Source organism: Cervus elaphus, chromosome 20 (assembly GCF_910594005.1).
Source record: "Cervus elaphus chromosome 20, mCerEla1.1, whole genome shotgun sequence".
Lineage (NCBI taxonomy): Eukaryota > Metazoa > Chordata > Mammalia > Artiodactyla > Cervidae > Cervus > Cervus elaphus.
In genome coordinates, this window is record NC_057834.1 from 91,123,480 (window position 1) to 91,143,103 (window position 19,624).

The following is a 19,624-nucleotide window of genomic DNA, read 5'->3' on the forward strand; positions in this document are numbered from 1 at the left end:
AACAAAGAGTCGGACACCAGTGAGCAACTGAACTGAGTTTATTTTGGAGATAGCAAAACTATGGCCATCTTCTGTCTTCTTTTTCTTTTTTTTCTTTTTTCTTCTCTGTTTTTCCACAAGGAGTACATATTTCTTTTAAAATGGAAGAAAGATCATAGTCATCAGTTTCAGTAGAAAGTCCGGTACCTTTGAGTTAGCAACCATCAAACACAATGTCTTACATGCTCCCATCATTCTTCTCTGGATCATTAAAGACCCTCCATCAAAGTTGTGGGTCTGGCAAGCAACTGCATTTAACCAGGATTCCCTGAGCAACAGTGTCTGTAGTTAAGAACAGTGTTACAGATTTTTATGCAAAAGGGTAAAAATGAATCATTAGTCACGGAAGATACATTAGGTATATAAGATATAGTCCCTGCCTTTACAATTATAGTTTATTTAGATCACACAATATAAAATGTACTTTGGGGATGTTGTTTAGTTGCTAAGTCATGTCTGACTCTTTTGCAACTCCATGGACTGTAGCCCATCAGGTTCCTTTGTCCATGGAATTCTCCAGGCCAGAATACTGGAGTAGGTAGCATTTCCCTTCTCCAGGGGTTCTTCCCAACCCAGGGATCAAACCCAGGTCTCCCGCATTGCAGGTGGATTCTTTACCAACCGTGTCATCAGGGAGTCCAAGAATACTGGAATGGGTTGCCATTTCCTTCTCCAGGGGATCTTCCTGACCCTGGGATCAAACCTACATCTCCTGCATTGCCAGGCAGATTCTTTACCAGTAAGCCACCAGGGAAGCCCACGTTGGGGACACAAAAATGAATAAGGCACAGTCCTTCCAAGTCTAGTGAAGGAAACATTGATATCGATTTGTATCCCCCCAATAGGGAATTAAATATAGTACTTGAAACAATGTTATGCAGTTAAAAATACTCACTCATTAAAGATTTTATAAATGGAAATAAGTAATAATAAAAGAAAGAAACAAGAGACAATATCTCATTTCTGTATAGTTAATAACTCTCAACAAAAAAAAATGTATACAGAGGAAAGACTGAAAGGAAATGCACCAAAATGTTAATATAGTTCACTGTAGCTTGTAAAACTCTGTACAGCTTTGTATCTTGCTTCAAGAATTTTTCTCTAGTTTCCAAAAATATAATGAGCATATTTAGTAATTAAAGGTAACAGACTAGATGAGTTACTGTCCAGAAATACTACATAGAACAAGTGTGGGAGGTTCTGTCTGTGGGATCAGGCATATTGAAGAAGCAAAAAGAAGAGCAGTAAACAAAAAGGCAGAAGAAGGGGGTAGGAGAGAACCGGGGCCTGTGAACCAAGGGGAGAGAGTTATAAAGGGCTTGTCTCCTGTGTCAAAGACTCATTCAACAGACAAATTAACTCATTCAACAGCAAAGATTTACTGAGTTCCATTCTGTCCCAGGCACTGTGCTAGGTAATGGGCTCCAGCAGGATGAAGAGTAAAAAGTATTTAGAAGTTTTGGCAATTAGGGGGTCATTGGGATCACTAGGAGGACAGTTTCCATGGCGAGGTGGAGGCAGAAATATGGTTGAATTGAGAGGGAATAGAATCATCTGGTAGAGACTACGTCAAATTTGCCAGGGAGGAGCAGGACAAAGAGAGGATACTGAAGCAGTCATCCCTATTACAGATGCTACAGAAGATGAAGGTGAGTAGACAAACTGATTTTAAAGCCAGATAAGTCAGGAAAAGCTTTATGAAGACATAGTTCTTTCTCTATATCAACTGCTTTCATATTTTCAGGTTTAAACGCCATATCAACCCCTGCAAGTCTATAATACTTCTTGTAAAAAAATATAAAGATAAACCATTCCTGATTCCTCCTCTTTCTTCCTGTAAAATTGAGGTTTTAAAACATGTTTAGTAATAGAGATTTGTAGAGAAGCAAAGATTCTGTTGAATTTAAAACAAGTACATAAAAGATTGAATGGCAAACTCTCAGAAATCATGCTAGTTGACAAAGTATGGGCCATTTTTGATGGCTTTATATTTCCATTTCCAGCCGCTCTAAAAAACTGATAAATGAAAAAGCTGGAAGAGAGACAAATTATTAACATTTTATACATAAAAATTTGGTTATCTTAGTAGCCTAAAGTTTGAGCTGATGCTTATTTCTCAAAGAATTATTCACTAAACTCTGGTTTTCAAGGTTTCACTCAAGGAATATCTAAGAATTTTTTAAAAAATAACAAAACTAAATTCATCTAATACAAGTAAATATAGCCTTTTTATTAAGATGTGTTTAGTATGAGAGTGAGGTTGTCAGTATTATTATAAAACCTATGCTATGTGTCCTGCTTATGGTTACTTAATGAATATACCATGTATGAAATAATCAAGTTTAAATGTAGCTTCAGATTATGATTGTATTTACTTCCCATGTCTGTCTTAGAATCATCAAAAAATCTGATTATCAAGTAATGGGCAGTTATCTATACTGAGCAAGTTATATAGTGTCTAGCAAGTAAGCATTTGATTATAAACAACAGAAAGCTGAAGAAAGAGGAGACATCGTAAAGAAAGAAAAGTGATTATCATAATTTTAATTTATTTTTACAGTTCTCCAGAGATGTTTCCCAGACTTCTCTACTAAAAATGGCACTATAACAGTAGGAAATAAGACAGTGTTTGATGATGGAAGTGGAAAGACAAGAAATGCTGCAGAACTCAGAATAGCTGCAAAGTATGTTGATCACATCCCCATTTTCAATTTTGATGCACCCCTTTATTATCCCTGAACTAAAGCTTTGTTAGGTTAAGCATTATAGAGGAAGAATTATGTGTTATTCTGAAATATTCATGTCACTGTGGATTGGAGAAATTGGTATGTGTTTGTTAAGAAAACCAAAGGAAAAAGCAGAGTGAATTTGAAAGAACAATTATGTTTTTCAAAATGGTTAAGTCTTTCATCATCAACAGGTACATAAATGAGACATCAGGAAACATATTGAAACACCTTAATATAATTTACTTTTGGATGAGCATAATTTAAAAAACCCATGATTTTTTAAAGCATCATTAAAAAAAAATGACTGAAATAATAAAACTGCCAGCTATTTTAAATGGAAGGGAGTCTTAAGAAAGGTGAAACAACCACGATGCTGCTGTGCTGGTTACTGTGTTGAATTTCTATTACTATTTACAGTGAAGTAAATTTTCTGTTTCTCTTGGCTGTATGCATCGTGGTGTTCCATGTTATTTGGAAATATAATTTTCTCATGCACACAGATGTGTGTATACAAATATCAACACAGAGTATCATTGCACAGCTCAGTTGTTGAATTTAAAATAAAAAATATATTGCAAAAATGTATTGTTCTAATAGTACAATTCCATTGGTAAAATTTTGAAGTAAGCACATGTGTGCTAAGTTGCTTCAGTCATGTCCGACTCTTTGCGACCCTATGGACTGTAGCCTGCCAGGTTCCTCTGTCCATGGGATTCTCCAGGCACGAATACTGGAGTGGGTTGCCATGCCCACCTTCAGAGAATCTTCCTAATACAGGGATCGAACTCACATCTCTTGTGTCTCCTTCACCGGCAGGCAGGTTCTTCACCACTAGTGCCACCTGGGAAGCCCAACTAAATTAAAATTACACTATGATGCATATATATATGGTACAACTAAGAAAACTGGGAAATTATAATCACCAAAGTCAAAATTATGGTTATTTTAGGGGAAGGGAAAGGTATTGTAATTGGAGCACATGGGGGGAAGGAATGACTATGCTGTACTTACCAAGTGTGTTCACTTTGATAACCCATCCAGCTGGATGCTAATGATTTGTGTGCTTTTCTGCATGTGCCTCTTTGTGCCTTCTGCTACAGCGTGTCAGAAGATTAAGAAGGGGAAATTAAGTATCATATTCACTCTTAGCTCTATGGATTTTATAAGTTAGAAGCTGATTTTATTTAAATTCATGTCTTATAGTGAGGTCTCTGCAACACTGAGGGCATGTTGCATATGTTGGAAAAAAGGTATGTTTACCACTCTTGAAAGCAATGCTTCCTCTGTGTGTAGCTGTAGCTACCTTTGTAGGTTCACCAAAGTGACACCTCATGTATTATTATGGCTAGCAAAAGGGTCACTAGCGATAAATGGTTTCTAAAAATATGCTTAGAACATCAGCTTCCAAGTCCCTTTTATCGTAACAAGAACATTTCTCTTTAGTGGTAGTCAAAAAATAATTGATTTTTTTTTTCTTCTTTGAATTCAGTGGTATCAATAAAGCCCTTGATGCAAGGGCAATTGGAGTGAAGGTGTTTGAAGACTATGCAACAACATGGTATTGGATTCTCATGTAAGTGAAAACATAAGTGTTTCGTCTCCAGCCCCATTCTGAGTTTATCTTTGTAGAATTTCTTTCATCAAATTCCCCATTCATATTCATGAATGAGAGATTGACTCAGATTTCAGTTCCTGCCAGTTTCTTTTTCAGACAGAGTGAAGAGCCCAAAATATTTGGAAATCTGCCCAATATTAGCAAAAAGTTATAAGAATGTAAATTTTAATTTTACTTATTAAATTACTAGTAAGAGTATTCATATATTTCAAGTCCCATGGGGCCTCACTGTGGTATGTGTGCGCCTTTCACTACATATAAAATTTGTCCTTCCCTTGATCCCAAAGGGTCATTCTTATTTTTTAATGCAGCCCTTCCATATAACATTTGTTATCATCATGGTCAAACTAACTGTACTTATGAAAAGCTGAAAAAGATATATGAAAGGAGGAAGAGGTTTTGAATTTTCAGACATAAGATTTGCATTCTTAAACATAAAGGAAAATGTAGTCAGTCCTCCAGAGCAGGTACACGTGTCTGATACCCTAAGGCTGTCATCACTGTCTGGCTTTTGTGTCTCCTTCTTGTACCTTAAGTACCTTAAAGGCATCTATGATTCCTAGTAATCAAAGAATAAAGTGGAAACTTCTTCAGATACTTACAAGAGCTCTTATAACCTATCCAACTTACTTTTCCAGATTTATCTCCATCCATGTTTCTCCATGTTTCTTGATTAACCTTCTAAACACAGCAAATAGCACACCCATTCTCAGACCATCACACCCTTGTGTTTTTGCACATTCTATTCTCTTTCCTAGAATATCCACCTTTGTGCCCTGGGAAACTTCATCTCATCATTTAAAATCAGCTTTTGTGTCACTTACAATATCTTCTTAACTTCCCTAGATATAGTAAGTTACTTGCACCTTTGTGTTCCTCATTCATTGTGTGTGTGTGTGTATGTGTGTACATACATATTTGTAAATACACATATCTATCTTCTGTATAGCACCTACCATCTTGTATTTTATTTATCCATCTCTTTCCCTCTGATAAACTATGAACTCTTACTATGGTAACTATGTCTAACTTGTCTTTGTTTTCCAGAGTCCTAGTATGGTTCTTGGACCATAGAGATACATAGAAAATGTGGGTTTAAGAAACAGTTATAAAAGTACTAGGGGGACAAGATAGATATATTTAAGTAAGGTGCTTAATAAAGTCAAAATTGTATTGTGTGTAAAATACTAGGGAGTAGTTTTTAGAGCTGGAGAAGGCACTGGCACCCCACTCCGGTACTCTTGCCTGGAAAATCCCATGGACGGAGGAGCCTGGTAGGCTGCAGTCCATGGGGTCGCGAAGAGTCAGACACGACTGAGCATCTTCACTTTCACTTTTCACTTTCATGCATTGGAGAAGGAAATGGCAACCCACTCCAGTGTTCTTGCCTGGAGAATCCCAGGGACGGGGGAGCCTGGTGGGCTGCCGTCTATGGGGTCGCACAGAGTCGGACACGACTGAAGCGACTTAGCAGCAGCAGCAGTTTTTAGAACTATAAAACTAGATAGTTTTATGAGGTTTTACATTGTTAGGCTTTGTCTTAAACAGAGTAATTATTTTCAATTGTGTATTTCAGGATATATCTCCATGGCAGAGATTGTAGTTTATACTTGATAGGAAACTGGTGTCCCTATTGTCAGACCTGAATATCACTAGATAATTTCTGTCTCTTCTTTATTTTGGCTTTTCTACTCTCACCTGAGAAAGGTATAATTTATAACAGATTCTCCCGTCCTCCTCACACACTCTGAAATAGTCTCTACCCAGGGACTAACCACTAGAGCATAAACACCTCCCTTTATTATCAACTCTCTGTTCTCATCTGTTTCATGCATATAAAGCCAAACACTGACATGCTGGGACTTAGTGTACTCAGAATTTTTTTATGTGGGAATTAAAAACACAAGTAGTCAAGAACTATAGCTCTTATTTTTCCCCTCTGATCTTGTTTTTAAATTTTTTATTTTATTTATTTTTATTTTTGACTGTGCTGGGTCTTGGTTACTGCACAGGCTTTTTTTTCTCTAGTTGCAGCAAGTGGGAGCTTCTCATTGCTATGGCTTCTCTCATTGCCCAGCACAGGCTTTGGGGCTGTGGTGGCTTCTCTTATTGCCGAGCACAGGCTCTAGGGCAAGGGCTTCAGTAGTTGCAATTCTGGGGCTCTAGAACACAGGCTCAATAGTTAATGGCACATAGACTTAGCAGCTCCAGGGCATGTGGGATCTTCCCAGACCAGGGATTGAACCTGTGTCTCCTGTATTGACAGGAGGATTCTTTACCACTGAGCCACCAGGGAAGCCTCCCACCCCCTGCCCCAATATATTTTTTTAATAACCCTCTTGTCCTATGCTATAGAATAAGTTTTCAATCAGACTGCATATTTCAGCATTGAAGTATCTGTGGTTTGCTTCTAAATTAAAAGCCCAGGCTCTGTAAGACTGTGCACTGAGAAGGTACTCTGGTACATGCTGTCATCTATCCAGTGACAGTATTATTAATAGTTTCTTCTTAAAGATAACATCTGAAGACAATAAGCTCAGTAACTGTGCCAGGCTGTCTGTTGCTATTTGGAAACTTGCAGATATCACCAGCAGTGTCAGGTCTTAATAGAGGCATCAGCCAAATTTCCAATTTTAGTGACTTCTCTTTGATGAAATCACTTAGAAAAATCCAATATGACTTTAACCTGGATATATAGTGGGGTTGGGAAGAAGTACCACCAGTACTCAATCAAACCCCAGGAAGAAATTAAACCAAGGAAAATAGTCATGCTCTTGATTGCTTGATAAAGTCACTTGGCCCAGGAGACACAGAGGCCTTATCCCGGCTCCAGATAATGGCCCACAGATCACTGGGGATCTGAAATAAGTGTCTGGTGATGTTAGACATCACAAACGATTAGAGATAATTAGACCAGAATGATAATGGCTACAAAACCATGGATTCAGGAACTGTGTAGGACAATTATTTTGCTTGTCTTTCTGCCCTAAGATTGTTCTCTTACTGCTAGTTATATCACATACGGTTTTCATTAGTGACCAGGTATATAGAGCAGCAATAACATCTCATGGATATGCTTTGTAGCTTATCACTTGGTGCATAAGTATGAAGGAAAAAAATAGGACTGCAGCAGATAGGAATTGTGATTTTTTCCTGAAACAACTACGGACACAGAATTTGCGTTTACCAGCTGCTGCGCCGAAAATGATTCATGTATCAAGTTCTGATGATCTTATTGTTTCCCTTGAAAGTCGTAACAGAAAGAATTGCTTATACTTTTCAATGTCATAAATGTTTCTACAGTCAGATGAAATAACCAAGAATTATTTTGAATAGAAATAAGTGTTGCCTTGCTGTGTTTGTTATGCTTGGCACACTGGCCCCTATGTTTGTTGTGCCTTTTATCCTCCAGTGGCCTGACTATTGCCATGCTCCTGAGCTGGATGTTTGTGATGCTCCTGAGGTTCACAGCTGGACTGCTTTTCTGGATCTTCACCTTTGGTGTGATTGGAATCATAGCTTATGGTAGGTATCCACCCGTCTTAAAATCACCAAACGTCAAAATAATCTTTTTCTTTTCAGTTGCCATTGTCAATTACCAGAAAGCATTTTACTCCCAGTGAATTTAATCCTTCTTTACTGTCTTCCTAAAGGTGTTAAACTGAGAAAAACTACTTAATTCTGCATACAGTGTCTCTGTTACTTTTTTCTTCTTTATCCTGGGGGGGAAAAGTGCTATCAAAATATTCTTCTCTTTTTCTCTACAGTCTTTGGTCTCATATCTCATGAGTATTAAGAAGGAGGTGGAAAGAATCCCATTTAGGTTAATGAAAACTATTTCAGACAATTTCTTTTAGTCTTTTAACTTTTTATCTGATCAAAGGCCCAGGTCTGCATAGTTATAGATGTGTGATCGATCTATTTTTCTCTTTCAACTTAGGACTTTTAATCCAGGTACTGTCACACACTTTAATAATTGGCCAGTACTCCATAATGGGCCATCACCCTCTAGAGGCAAGTATTCTGCATTACACTTATTGGATGGAGAGTTACTTTACTTTTGGTTGAGCTCTAATTATTAACTCAGTTCTGCCAAATGCAGTACAGGTGAAATTCGAACATTAAAAAAAAAAAAAAATGGGCTTCCCTGTTGGCTCAGATGGTAAAGAGTCTGCCTACAATGCAGGAGACCTGGGTTTGATCCCTGAGTTGGGAAGATCCTCTGGAGAAGGAAATGGTTACACATTCCAGTATTCATGCCTGGAGAATTCTATGGACAGAGGAGCCTGGCGGGCTACAGTCTAAGGGGTTGCAAAGAATCAGTGAACAGTATAGCCCTTATTCTCAGTCTTCTAATAAACATATGAGCCAGTATATGAATGTTTGAGAGGTTTCTATTCAAAAGAATGATTTTCCTATAGCACCATTTACATCAACAATGAGACTTTTATAGTCAGAGATACCAAAATAACACTGTCTTGTTTCTGTCACCCAAAGAAGAAGAGCTTTACACATATCAGTATAAGAATGTAGAATACCCAAAATCTATAGTTAGCTTGAGTTCCAATCCTGTCTCCATAATGTAACTGGAGGACTTGGAAAAGTTTCTGAATGATTATAAGACTCAGTTTCCTTATCCATATCATCAACACAATAAGGTTATCTCCATTATACCATTACTGTGAGAATTAAATGAGACAATGAATATAAAGCTCTTAGAACAACCCCTGGAACACAGTAAACACTCAGTATGTCTTGAGTTATTGTTATTATCCTGCTCGTTATCCTCACTGAGTTTCTCAACAGTCGTTTAGATGACTCCATGTATCATTCCTTATCTGTTCATGTTGTGCAGCTGCCCATGAGTCTCATGAAGGAATATAAGCCTTGCTGTCTCCCAATCTGAAACTCCTAAGAAAACTTTTTGTCAAAAAGCCTTTGTTTTCTTCCTCGGAGCTCAAAGTGTCCCCTGCCCTTTTCTGTCTTAGAGTTTGGGCATGTGAACAATTCTCATTGATTATAACAAATTAAGAGTTACATAGGGGATAGCCATATAATACCATGGTTATAAATATCTATTTAGAATTTAGAAAAAACACAGTTCTCTGCAAGTACATAGTTCTCTATTTCATAGTTTCCTCAACTGTATAACAGGAATCTGAGTCTTAAATAATGTATATAGAGTACTTAGAGAGCTGCCATAATAATTGTTCAATAAATGGTATTTATTATTTTCTTATTATGCAGGAATATTATTAAGGAAAGAGGACTTGAAGCCCAGGTAACATACTTTTAATGACAAACACGCACTAGGACAGGAATGAGATAGGAATAGAAAAATAAATTGGAAAATAACTGCTGAGACTTTCACATCCACCAGTGTGAAGGAACTAAATAATCTGAAGGGTCCTTTTGCTATGAAATGATGGCATATTATATTGTATTGTTTTATTTATTTTTTTTCATGAGCTTACTAGAAATGAAGTATCCCAGAAAGGAAAACCATTTTCAACCCACAAGCTAAAAAGTGGGGAACTGAGCAGGAGGCACATGTGAGATTACGGGTAGATCATCCAGTGCTACAACCAGGAGACTCAGAGCCAGCAGGGGGGTAGAGGGTCCGGCCGGAAACTCCTGGAGTAGGCCCTGGATCCTGGAAAATGCATGAAGTGACCCTAGTGTGGTAGTACCCTTTGCTTGCCAGTAGAAATAAATATGAATCCCCTCTAGATGGAAGCACCTTCTCAAATCACCAGGTTTCAACAGGTTAAAGTGAACAATGTATGAGTTGCAAGCAAAGATTTCCAAACACGTAAAGAAATGGTCTTTTGCAAGAAACAAAAGAAATGATAAACCTCAGATTGAGGTCACTAAGAAATTCAGATATGGACTGATACAGAACATGAATTAATGTTTAAGAATTAAAAATGCAATTAAAAAATAAGAAATCATCAAAAATATTCAGGCATACATGAAGATGAATCAAATAGAACTTTTCAAAACAAAGCAATAAAGTGTTATATTCAAAATTAAATACGTTAAATAGTAAAATAGATAATGAACTGAAAGATGAAATTCTGAATTAATTACTCAGAATACAGCAGAACGTGAACAAAGGACAAAATATGATTCTGTATTTAAGAGAGATACAGAACAGATTGAGAAGGGCCTAACATGTATCAGCATATTTGAAAGGTACTGAGTGAGAATTTTCTAGAAATGATGAAAGAGATAAACTCACAGATACAGGAAGCTCTACCAAGAAGAATAAGGGAAGTGACATCTATATCTAGTCATACATTTTTTCATTTATTCATTCAACAAATATCAGTTGTGCAGCTGCTGTGTATAGGCACTATTCTAGGCTCTTGAGAAAGAACAGTAAACAAAAAGAAAGAAGTTCTTACTCTCTTGACACTCATAAACTAAGCCTATTAGAAGGTGATACTTGCCACAGAAAAAAGAAAGAATAGACACAGATGAAGGGGGATTGAGAGTATCATGGTAGGGCAAGGAGTACAAATTGCAGTATTAGTAGGGTAGGCATTTTTGAGAGGAGATCCAAGAAAACACTTGAAGGAGAAAATGGGATTAGCCCCTGGAGATAACAGGAGAAGTTCCAGACAGTAAGTACAGTTAGAGCAAAGTCTTAAAGATGGGAGCATGTCGAAGAAACGGTTAGAATGCTTGCGTGGATGAGTGTACCAAATAAAGGGGAGGATGGGAGATGAGGAATTTCTGGAGGGCCAGAGACTTAGATTATTTTTACTCTGAGTGAAGTAGGGAGACAAGGTAGGGTTTTGAGCAGAGGAGAGCTGTGAAATGATCATGACTTTAGTCCCTGGTAGCTCAGACAGTAAAGAATCTGCCTGCAAGTAGGCCTGGGCTCAATCCCTGGGTCAGGAAGATTCCCTGGAGAAGGAAATGGCAACCCACTCCAGTATTCTTGCCTGGAGAATCCCTTGGATGGAGGAGCCTGGCAGGCTGCAGTCCATAGGGTCACACAGAATTGGATACAACTGAGGTGACTTAGCATGCACACATGAGATAGGAAAGATTTGAGTGGAGCAAGCTTGGTTTAGAAAGGGGATTGATCAGAAGTGTAATTTTGAATGTGTGGAGTTCGAGATGTTTATTAAGCATTAAGATGGAGATGTCACATAGGCAGTTGAATATACAGTTGAATGTACAGAGTTAGAAAATTAGCCTAAATAAATATATTTAGGAATCAGTATTATTAGAGTCATGAGAATGGCTGAGATCACCAAGAAATTAGGTGTAGGTAGAGATGTGGACCAAAGACTGAGTTCAGAGGCCCTGCAACATTAAGAGGTCAGAGAGAAGAGGATGGAACAGCAAAGACAACTGAGGAGAAATGGGTCTTCTTTGAAAACTAAAAGGATGTGATGTTATAGAAGCCAAGTTTAAAAAAAAAACAAAACAGAGGGGGTGATAAACCATGTCAAATGGGGCAGATAGGTCAAGAAAGATAAGAACTGAGAATAGACTTTGGATACATAAATATGGCAAGATCATTGGTAATCTGATTAGGGTAGCTTTGGTAGCATAATGAGGAAGAAAAGCCTAATTAGAGTGGATTGAGGAAGGACTGGAGGAGAGGAATTATAGACAGACAATATACAGGGCTATTTGGAGAGTTTTATTGCAATGAGGGACAAGAAATCGGGCAGTGGATGGGATAAAACTGTCAAAAATAGATTTTCTTTTGTTTTACTCTTTAAGGTGGGAGAAAGGAAAATATGCTTGTATATTGTTTGGAATGATACATTAGAGAGCAAGAAATTAATGATGTAAAAGAAAGAAATTGGGAAAGTTCAGAATACCAAAGACAAAATATTATAAAAACAATCAGAGAGAAAAGACAGGTTGCATACAAAGGAACAGTTAAGCTGAAGACTTTTTGACAGCAAGAAAAGGAGCAAAATAATACCTTCAAAGAGCTAAGAAAAAAATAACAGTCAGCCTATAGCTGACCCTCCCAGGGTGTGCAGATCTGTGGGCTTCTACTGGAATTTGGTCAGATAAAAATTTCAGGACATTTTTTCCTGAGTGTACCACTATCAGGAGTTCCCAGGTGGCTCAGACAGTAAAGCGTCTGCCTATAATGTGGGAGACGAGGGTTCAGTCCCTGGGTCGGGAAGATCCCCTGGAGAAGGAAATGGCAACCCACTCCAGTATTCTTGCCTGGAAAATCCCATGGACAGAGGAGCCTGGTAGGCTACAGTCCATGGGGTCACAAAGAGTCAGACACGACTGAGTGACTTCACTTCACTTTACATAGCTGTACACTCAGCAAAACTATCTTCCAAGAATGAGAGTAACATTGAAGATATTTTAAGATAAGTAAAAGCTAGATTACAAGTAGACATATATTAATACTAAAGGGAAAAATGATTCCGCAAAAATGTATGAGATGCAAGAATGAATGGTGAGCAAAGAAAATTAATTGGTAAATCTGTAGGTAGGGCTTCCCTGGTGACTCAGATGGTAAAGAATTCCCCTGCAATGTGGGAGACCCTGGGTTCAATCCCTGGGTTGGGAAGAGCCCCTGAAGGAGGGCATGGCAACCCACTCCAATATTCTTGCCTGGAAAATCCCCATGGACAGAGGTGCCTGGCGGGCTATAGTCCGTAGGGGTCACAAAGAGTTGAACATGACTGAGGGACTAACAGCACAGCACAGAACTTAAGAAACTTTGTACAAAATAATGATAATATCCAATTTTTTGAGGTATAACTGTACATAAGTAAAATACAGAGGAATAATCAGACTGGGATGATTATTGACTAATGTAAGGTTCTTATATTTCCTGGGCTGACTTTAGACTTGGTTAGTAAGTACACAGTCAATTGTCATGAGTAATTTATTCTAAAAATATAGTAGATATCTCTAAACCAGTAAAGGGGGAAAACAGAATATAAGTTAAGAAACAAAAACTGATCAGTTTTTAAAGGACAAGAATTGGAAGTGTTGATACAAAGTAGAACAGGAAATACAAAAACAAAGATGGTTGAAACAAAAGTAAATATAGCAATACATTAAATATATTAAGCTCACCAATTAGAATACAGAGATTATCAGGTCAGATTAAAATATAAACATACAAACTGGAGCTGTATTCTTTATAGAAGTTACAAAAACATAAGGAAATTGGAAGTTTGAAAGTGAAGGGATACAGAAAATACTGTATTCCTATGTATCTTCCCAGAGATACTTTATGTATGCATAAGAAAATACAATATTGTCCTTACTTCTTATATGAATTATAGAATATTTTATATAATTTTTATAATCTTATAAATTTTATAATTTTGTACTTATTTTTTTCATTTAACAAAGCATCTAGTGATCATTCACTATCACTAGAGACTTTCTCCTCTTTATATGGAGATACAGTATTCTACTGTGTAAATATACTATAATATTTTTAACCAGTCATTACTGATGGACATTAAAGTTGTTTCTAATTAAAAGGACATTTAAAGTCAGGTATTGCCGTGGTCATCCAACAAAATACTGAAAAAATTTATATTGAATATGATAGCACATTTAGACTGTTGGATGCACATAAAATATTTAATGTGTAAATGGGAATCTTTCCTTTGTAAAAATGACCATGCTAATCAATTTCATGTAGATGTGAGCTTATATTTCAGAAAATAACATTTTATATTAGTCTACTTTTCTCTCTTTTTCAAGGAATATGGCGCTGTTACCTAGAATACAGCCGTCTTCAGGAACATCCAGATTCTCAGTTAAATGTATATACCATTGGGATTCAGACTGACATAAGCATGTACTTTCGCCTGAAACAAACATGGTTCGCACTTAGTGAGTGGATTTTAAAAACTTGCTTTGTTAAAATTGTAATAACAAGAAAGCATCTTTTTGTCCAGAGAAAACTTGGGTTGGTATAACTTGTTAAATACATCTATTGCTAACATCATTAAAATAAGTGTCTATAATACTACTAGTCATAGTAAATGGAAAGTCATTGAGGGGAATTTATTATATAATCTAAGAAAATGTTACTGTACAATGATCTCAAGCTATTTGCCTTCAACTTAACATGAGTCAGATATAGACATTTATAGCCATTAATCTAATATCTAAGAGAGATATTTTAAAAGGAAAAAATGCTTGATATTTCAAACCTGCATTTAAAAACAGAAAAAGAAAAAAGAAAATGAAGAAACAAGTTTTTCATGACAGGACTTTTAAACTACTTGTTATAGAATTGGAATAATAAATAATTTTTACAAATTTACATTTTTTAGTGTTTATTTAGATTGAGTTAGTTAAAAATTTACATTTTTTAGTGTTTATTTAGGTTGAGTTAGTTAAAGGTAATATTAACAGAATTTTGAAAGGTAGATGATTTCAAAGATGGCTTTAATAGTTTTTATTACACTATTCCTTGTTCTTTACAGAGATTCATGTTCTTTAATCAATATTTTTAAAATGATCTCTAATTACATGGTGCTTTAAAAAAAAATTCATCTTCCTATATTGTTGAAGTTAGAGAGCCAGACAAGATAAATTTGAGGAAGCCTGGTAAGGAGCCCAGACAGCCTAAGAGGAGGCAGTATCTTGGAGAGCATCATGATTCCAGAATGGATCCCTTAACATAAATCTGAAAACTTAATTTTGCCACTTCACCCAGAAGTCATTTGGGTGGCTTTCAGAGACAGGCTCACAGCATGTCACCATGTCTGGTGACATGACCTACCCCAGCTGCACGGAAGCCCCCACCAGATTCCTGTGTCAGCCATACTCAGTGTTTCTCTGTTCCTTGGATAGTGCTAGCTCAAAATGCCACATTCTTGCTCTTTGGGTTCCCATTTCTAGCTCTCATGCAGCTAATTCCCTTCAATAATATAACACATTAGTTTTTTCAAACACATTTCAGAAGAACTTCATTGATAGCCATTTCTTTCTTTCTTTTTTTTTTTTTTTTTTACTATAAAAATCAAACATCTTGGGACTTATATCCTCATCCCTTTTCCCGAATTTGAGTGACTCTATATCCGTCAGCAGTCCACATACTGTTACCTATCATTTCTGAAGATGACAAATCTCATCCATTATGTATTGAAACCTCTAGTTTTACTCTCAGATGGATGTTAGTTACAGGTTCTATGGTCATCCTGCTGCTGTCTTTTAAGGATCTTCGACGCAAAATCAATAAGATGATAGAATCTGCCATTGGAAAAGTTAAGAGAGGTACTTTGAGGAAAATGCAGAGCTTGCTTTTATTTTCAAGTCTAGGAATACTTATCTTTCCTCAAATGAGTGTTAACTTTCATAATCCATTATGAAATAATATCAGACATTATTTGCTCTGTGCTTATAATTCTCAGCACCAGTGACAAGGGTATACATGTGAAATTATACTTATTGACAGAAACACTAAAAATATGTGGAGTAATGCACATAAAAATTATCATTTTATGAGTCTTGGATTGTATTAGAAGATGGTTCTATTCTCATTTCTATTAATTATCCCAGCCTCCTTGATAAAGTTAGATTTATACCAGCTTCTCTGTAGGGTCTCAAAAAATATGTTTCTATTGTTTGCTCTTATTTAAACAAAAGGAGGGAATACATAAATTCAAAAGGGTGCTAAATTTCTTTAAAAAAACCATTTACAATAATATAATTTTGTAAAGGTACAAATTTAATATGCAGTGTTCTTTTTCAATGCAATTTGGAACATAAAGTGACTGATACAGTTTATATCCTTAAGTTTATCCAAAGAAGATAATGATTTTAGCTTAATATGGCTACACTCCACAGTTTTGGGCTCAGTGTAGCTTTAAAAGAATCATTTATGCATAAAAACATAAATACACAGTTGAAATAAAAGAAGATGTAGCAGGGAAATGTTATATTACTGAGAACCTCCCGCATCTCTGGGGTAACTGGTTTCTCCTCACTTGGAGATACTAACTGAGGTATGATAAACATCTGAATCTTAGTGGTATAAAGTAGAATAAAATAATGAGTGTCCTCTGATTGGAAGTGTTCAGACATGAGCAGAATAACTAGCAGGAACGTTGTAGAGTGGATCCTTTCATGGGTAGGAATTTAGCTTTTTATTAAGTTTCTTTCATGATTTCAGAATCTATTAGTCATACTATATTCCTTAATTTAGACTCCATGTCTTTTCACCTTTTAACATCTCTGAGGTCAGGATGCATTTTATAATCAATAGACAGACATTTAATAAAGGATTTTTTACTTTTCCTCAAAGGTTATTACTAAATTAAAGGTATGTCATAGAATTGAGGAAATATAATAAATAGGGCTGTTTGGCTTCAAGTAAAAACAAATAAAGTTGGAGGCAAGGCAGAGGCATTTATTCTAAGAACAGAGAGGTGTCTCACCAAACTCAAAATAGCAGGAAAGCAGCTGGACTTCCAAGTGGACCTGGATCTAGGAAACAAAAATCCAAAATGGAACCAAGATTCCCTCTATTTGCTCTCTTTCTTTACACTTCTGCACTTTATTCTTTCTTTGCAGGTTCACTTTACATAAATATGGTTTTGACACAGTTAATGTGTATAACTCTTAGTTCAAGAGGCATACAAATGTCAATTCAAAACTAAACTAGACCTAAAGGAGTGGATTGAGGGGTGAGAGGAAGGCTCACGAGGGAGGGGTTATATGTATACTTACAGTGATTCATAATGTTGTACAGCAAAGAAAAAAAAAAAAACTGAACTAGATTCCTTTAATTTGAATTCTCAGCCTTTTATTACACAGCTTGGGTTGGCATTACACTGATTTTATCAAGGCAGTCATGATGGGTGGGGTCACAAACTAAAAATGTGGTATCCCAGAGCCCCACCCTGTCCCTCAGCAAGATCAATTAAGAGGCATTGTAAGCCTGGCAGCAGCTCAAAAACTTTGTTCTGTAATGATTCTCTTACTCAAAGAAGTTTACAAGTGAAAACATCTAAAATAGAGTTGTCTAAAGCAGCTCTTCTTTTTCTTCTATGCCTATTTTCTCATTTCTACAAGTGGTGTGAAATGTTTCCATAGATAAAATGAAGCCTGTCCAACACAGTTGTTTAAATTCTAGCTAAAATTTTTAATCCAGAATTTTTTTTAAAGCATTTCTCAGAGGTTTTAAAAGTGAATTTCTAAAACTGGCATCTTTGGAGAGGTAGCACTGCTTAAATTATGAAGTGTCAGAGCTGGCAGAAATCATCATGAAGATCAGTCTAATGTTTGCAGAGAAAGTTTGCTCTTTGGGTTGATTTGCATCACACACTAATATTTTTTTCCTGTTTAAAGTGGTAATACTCTGCCTCCTTGAACTGTTCATCATCCTCATGCTGATCTTCCTCAGGGACCGAATCCGTATCTCCATCGCCCTGCTGAAGGAGGGGAGCAAGTAAGGCCTTGATGGAGAGACTCGCATAATGTATATCCGTCATTCATATCAGTCACTGCTTATTTGTAGATGCCCCAGACTCTTTTCCCTTTAAGATGGCTTGTTAAATCTGCTTACCATTCAAGAAAATTTGTTCAAGTTCAGACTTTGCCACATATTAAAAAGTTCACACTAACAAGTCTTTCAAAATCCCCAAACATCAATTATCTTAGAGCAAAATAAAGCTAAAACCTGTGTAGTCTGTGCACTAACACTTTTTTAAAACACCAAATATATGTTGGGAGGATAGCTTATGTGAAAGTAAATGATAAAGTGCTAATAAAAGTTAGTTATATTATATGTTGTATTACTCCCATACTGAGTCGTATGTTAATACTGATGGTTGATATCATTTGCAGAACTGTAGATCACTGTAATTCTATAAAGTCAATTATGTGCTCTTGCTAGTTTTGTATAAGTAACAAAATTTGCCAGTAGACAGAGTAATTGGTCTTAGCAGCACCAAACTATAGGTTTTTGTATCTATAGCTCTCAATTCAAGAACATTGTATGCCCAGAGTCATTTTTATTTTAAAATGCTACAAAATAAACACAGTTTTTCATAAAATTCACGCTGTGAGGTAATAACACCTACAGTTTCTAAACTATTCCAAAAAGTCACTTGAAGATAATACATTAAACTTTTGAATAATGCATGGAAACAACAAAGTATTACTAAAAGCCAACAGATCATGTTCTTTGTTAAGAACAATGGAAACTGGGTTGTTAATGACCAAGGACCAAATTATTTTAAATAGTCTTTAAGGATTGTTTGAACAAAATCATCATCTGTAATAATAATAGTGCCACCTAGAGCCAGTGTTTGAAATAGTTAACAAGCCGTTTGCTGAATTAAATCTGTCCTTCCCACAATAACTGAAGCCCTGTCGTTAGCCACTGAAAGCTACTGATTTGCTGGGTTATTCCTTAAATAATATGATATTGTACAATTCACTTTTCTAACTGCTATGCCTCTAAATGTGTGTGTGTGCATGTGTGTGTTAAAGGGCAGTTACTACTGTGACAGATTAAAGATTTTTTTTTTTCCAAAGGAAAATAAGAGCTCGAACAAATTGGCGTGAGAATACAGGGTAATCATAGGGATGCCCAGTATTTCACTCACATCAGTGTCTGGAGGAAAGAGAGGATAGCATAGTCTAAATAGTGAAGTGGAGAAGGTAACAAAAAAATGAATCTAAAATGCGTCAGTGTGGGAATTCCCTAGTGGTCCAGTGGTTAGGGCTCTGCGCTTCCACTGTAGCGGGCAAGGGTTCCCTCAGCCAGTCCAGGAACTGGGATTATGCACGCCCCATGACGTGACTGAAGAAAAAAATGTGTCAATGCATTAGGAGTAGAAATAGCTCTATTGTAGTTCTCAGTGGCTATATCAAACAACATAGAGTTAATTTAGCATCATATGCTAAAAAATTATTCAAAAGTAGTTAGTAATAGAGTAAAATGTGAATATTTTAGAAAGCATATCTTAGGAGGAAATATCAAAGTACTTATTTATCCTGGAAAATGAAAGAGTTACTTAAAGGGTTGCTGTATGGAAAAGGTGGTAATTTCTTCTCCAGAAGGTACTGGATGTGAATTACATGCAGGAGAAGAACTTTCTAATACTTTGGTTGTTCAGAAAATAGAATAAGCTGTGTCATATGAGGCTAAGGAACATGTTCTGAAGACAGTTCAGAAGGGATTCTTGAATTAGAGATGGATTCTCACATTTGATCAGATGATTGTCAAGATCCTCTGCAATTTTAAATGTCTAAACAAAAGGGA

At 36.4% G+C, this 19,624-nt stretch overlaps 1 protein-coding gene across 2 annotated transcripts in view; it reads left to right on the top strand.

Annotated features, from left to right (window-relative positions):
* SLC44A5 (solute carrier family 44 member 5) overlaps positions 1-19,624 on the top strand; it is a 414,133-nt gene that overhangs the window by 369,154 nt on the left and 25,355 nt on the right. For both annotated transcript variants that reach the window (XM_043878476.1, XM_043878477.1), the window contains 5 exons: positions 2,600-2,723; positions 4,258-4,341; positions 7,796-7,908; positions 14,104-14,235; positions 17,704-17,803. In XM_043878476.1, coding sequence (XP_043734411.1) covers positions 2,600-2,723; positions 4,258-4,341; positions 7,796-7,908; positions 14,104-14,235; positions 17,704-17,803 — 553 coding nt within the window. The remainder of the gene's footprint in view (positions 1-2,599; positions 2,724-4,257; positions 4,342-7,795; positions 7,909-14,103; positions 14,236-17,703; positions 17,804-19,624) is intronic.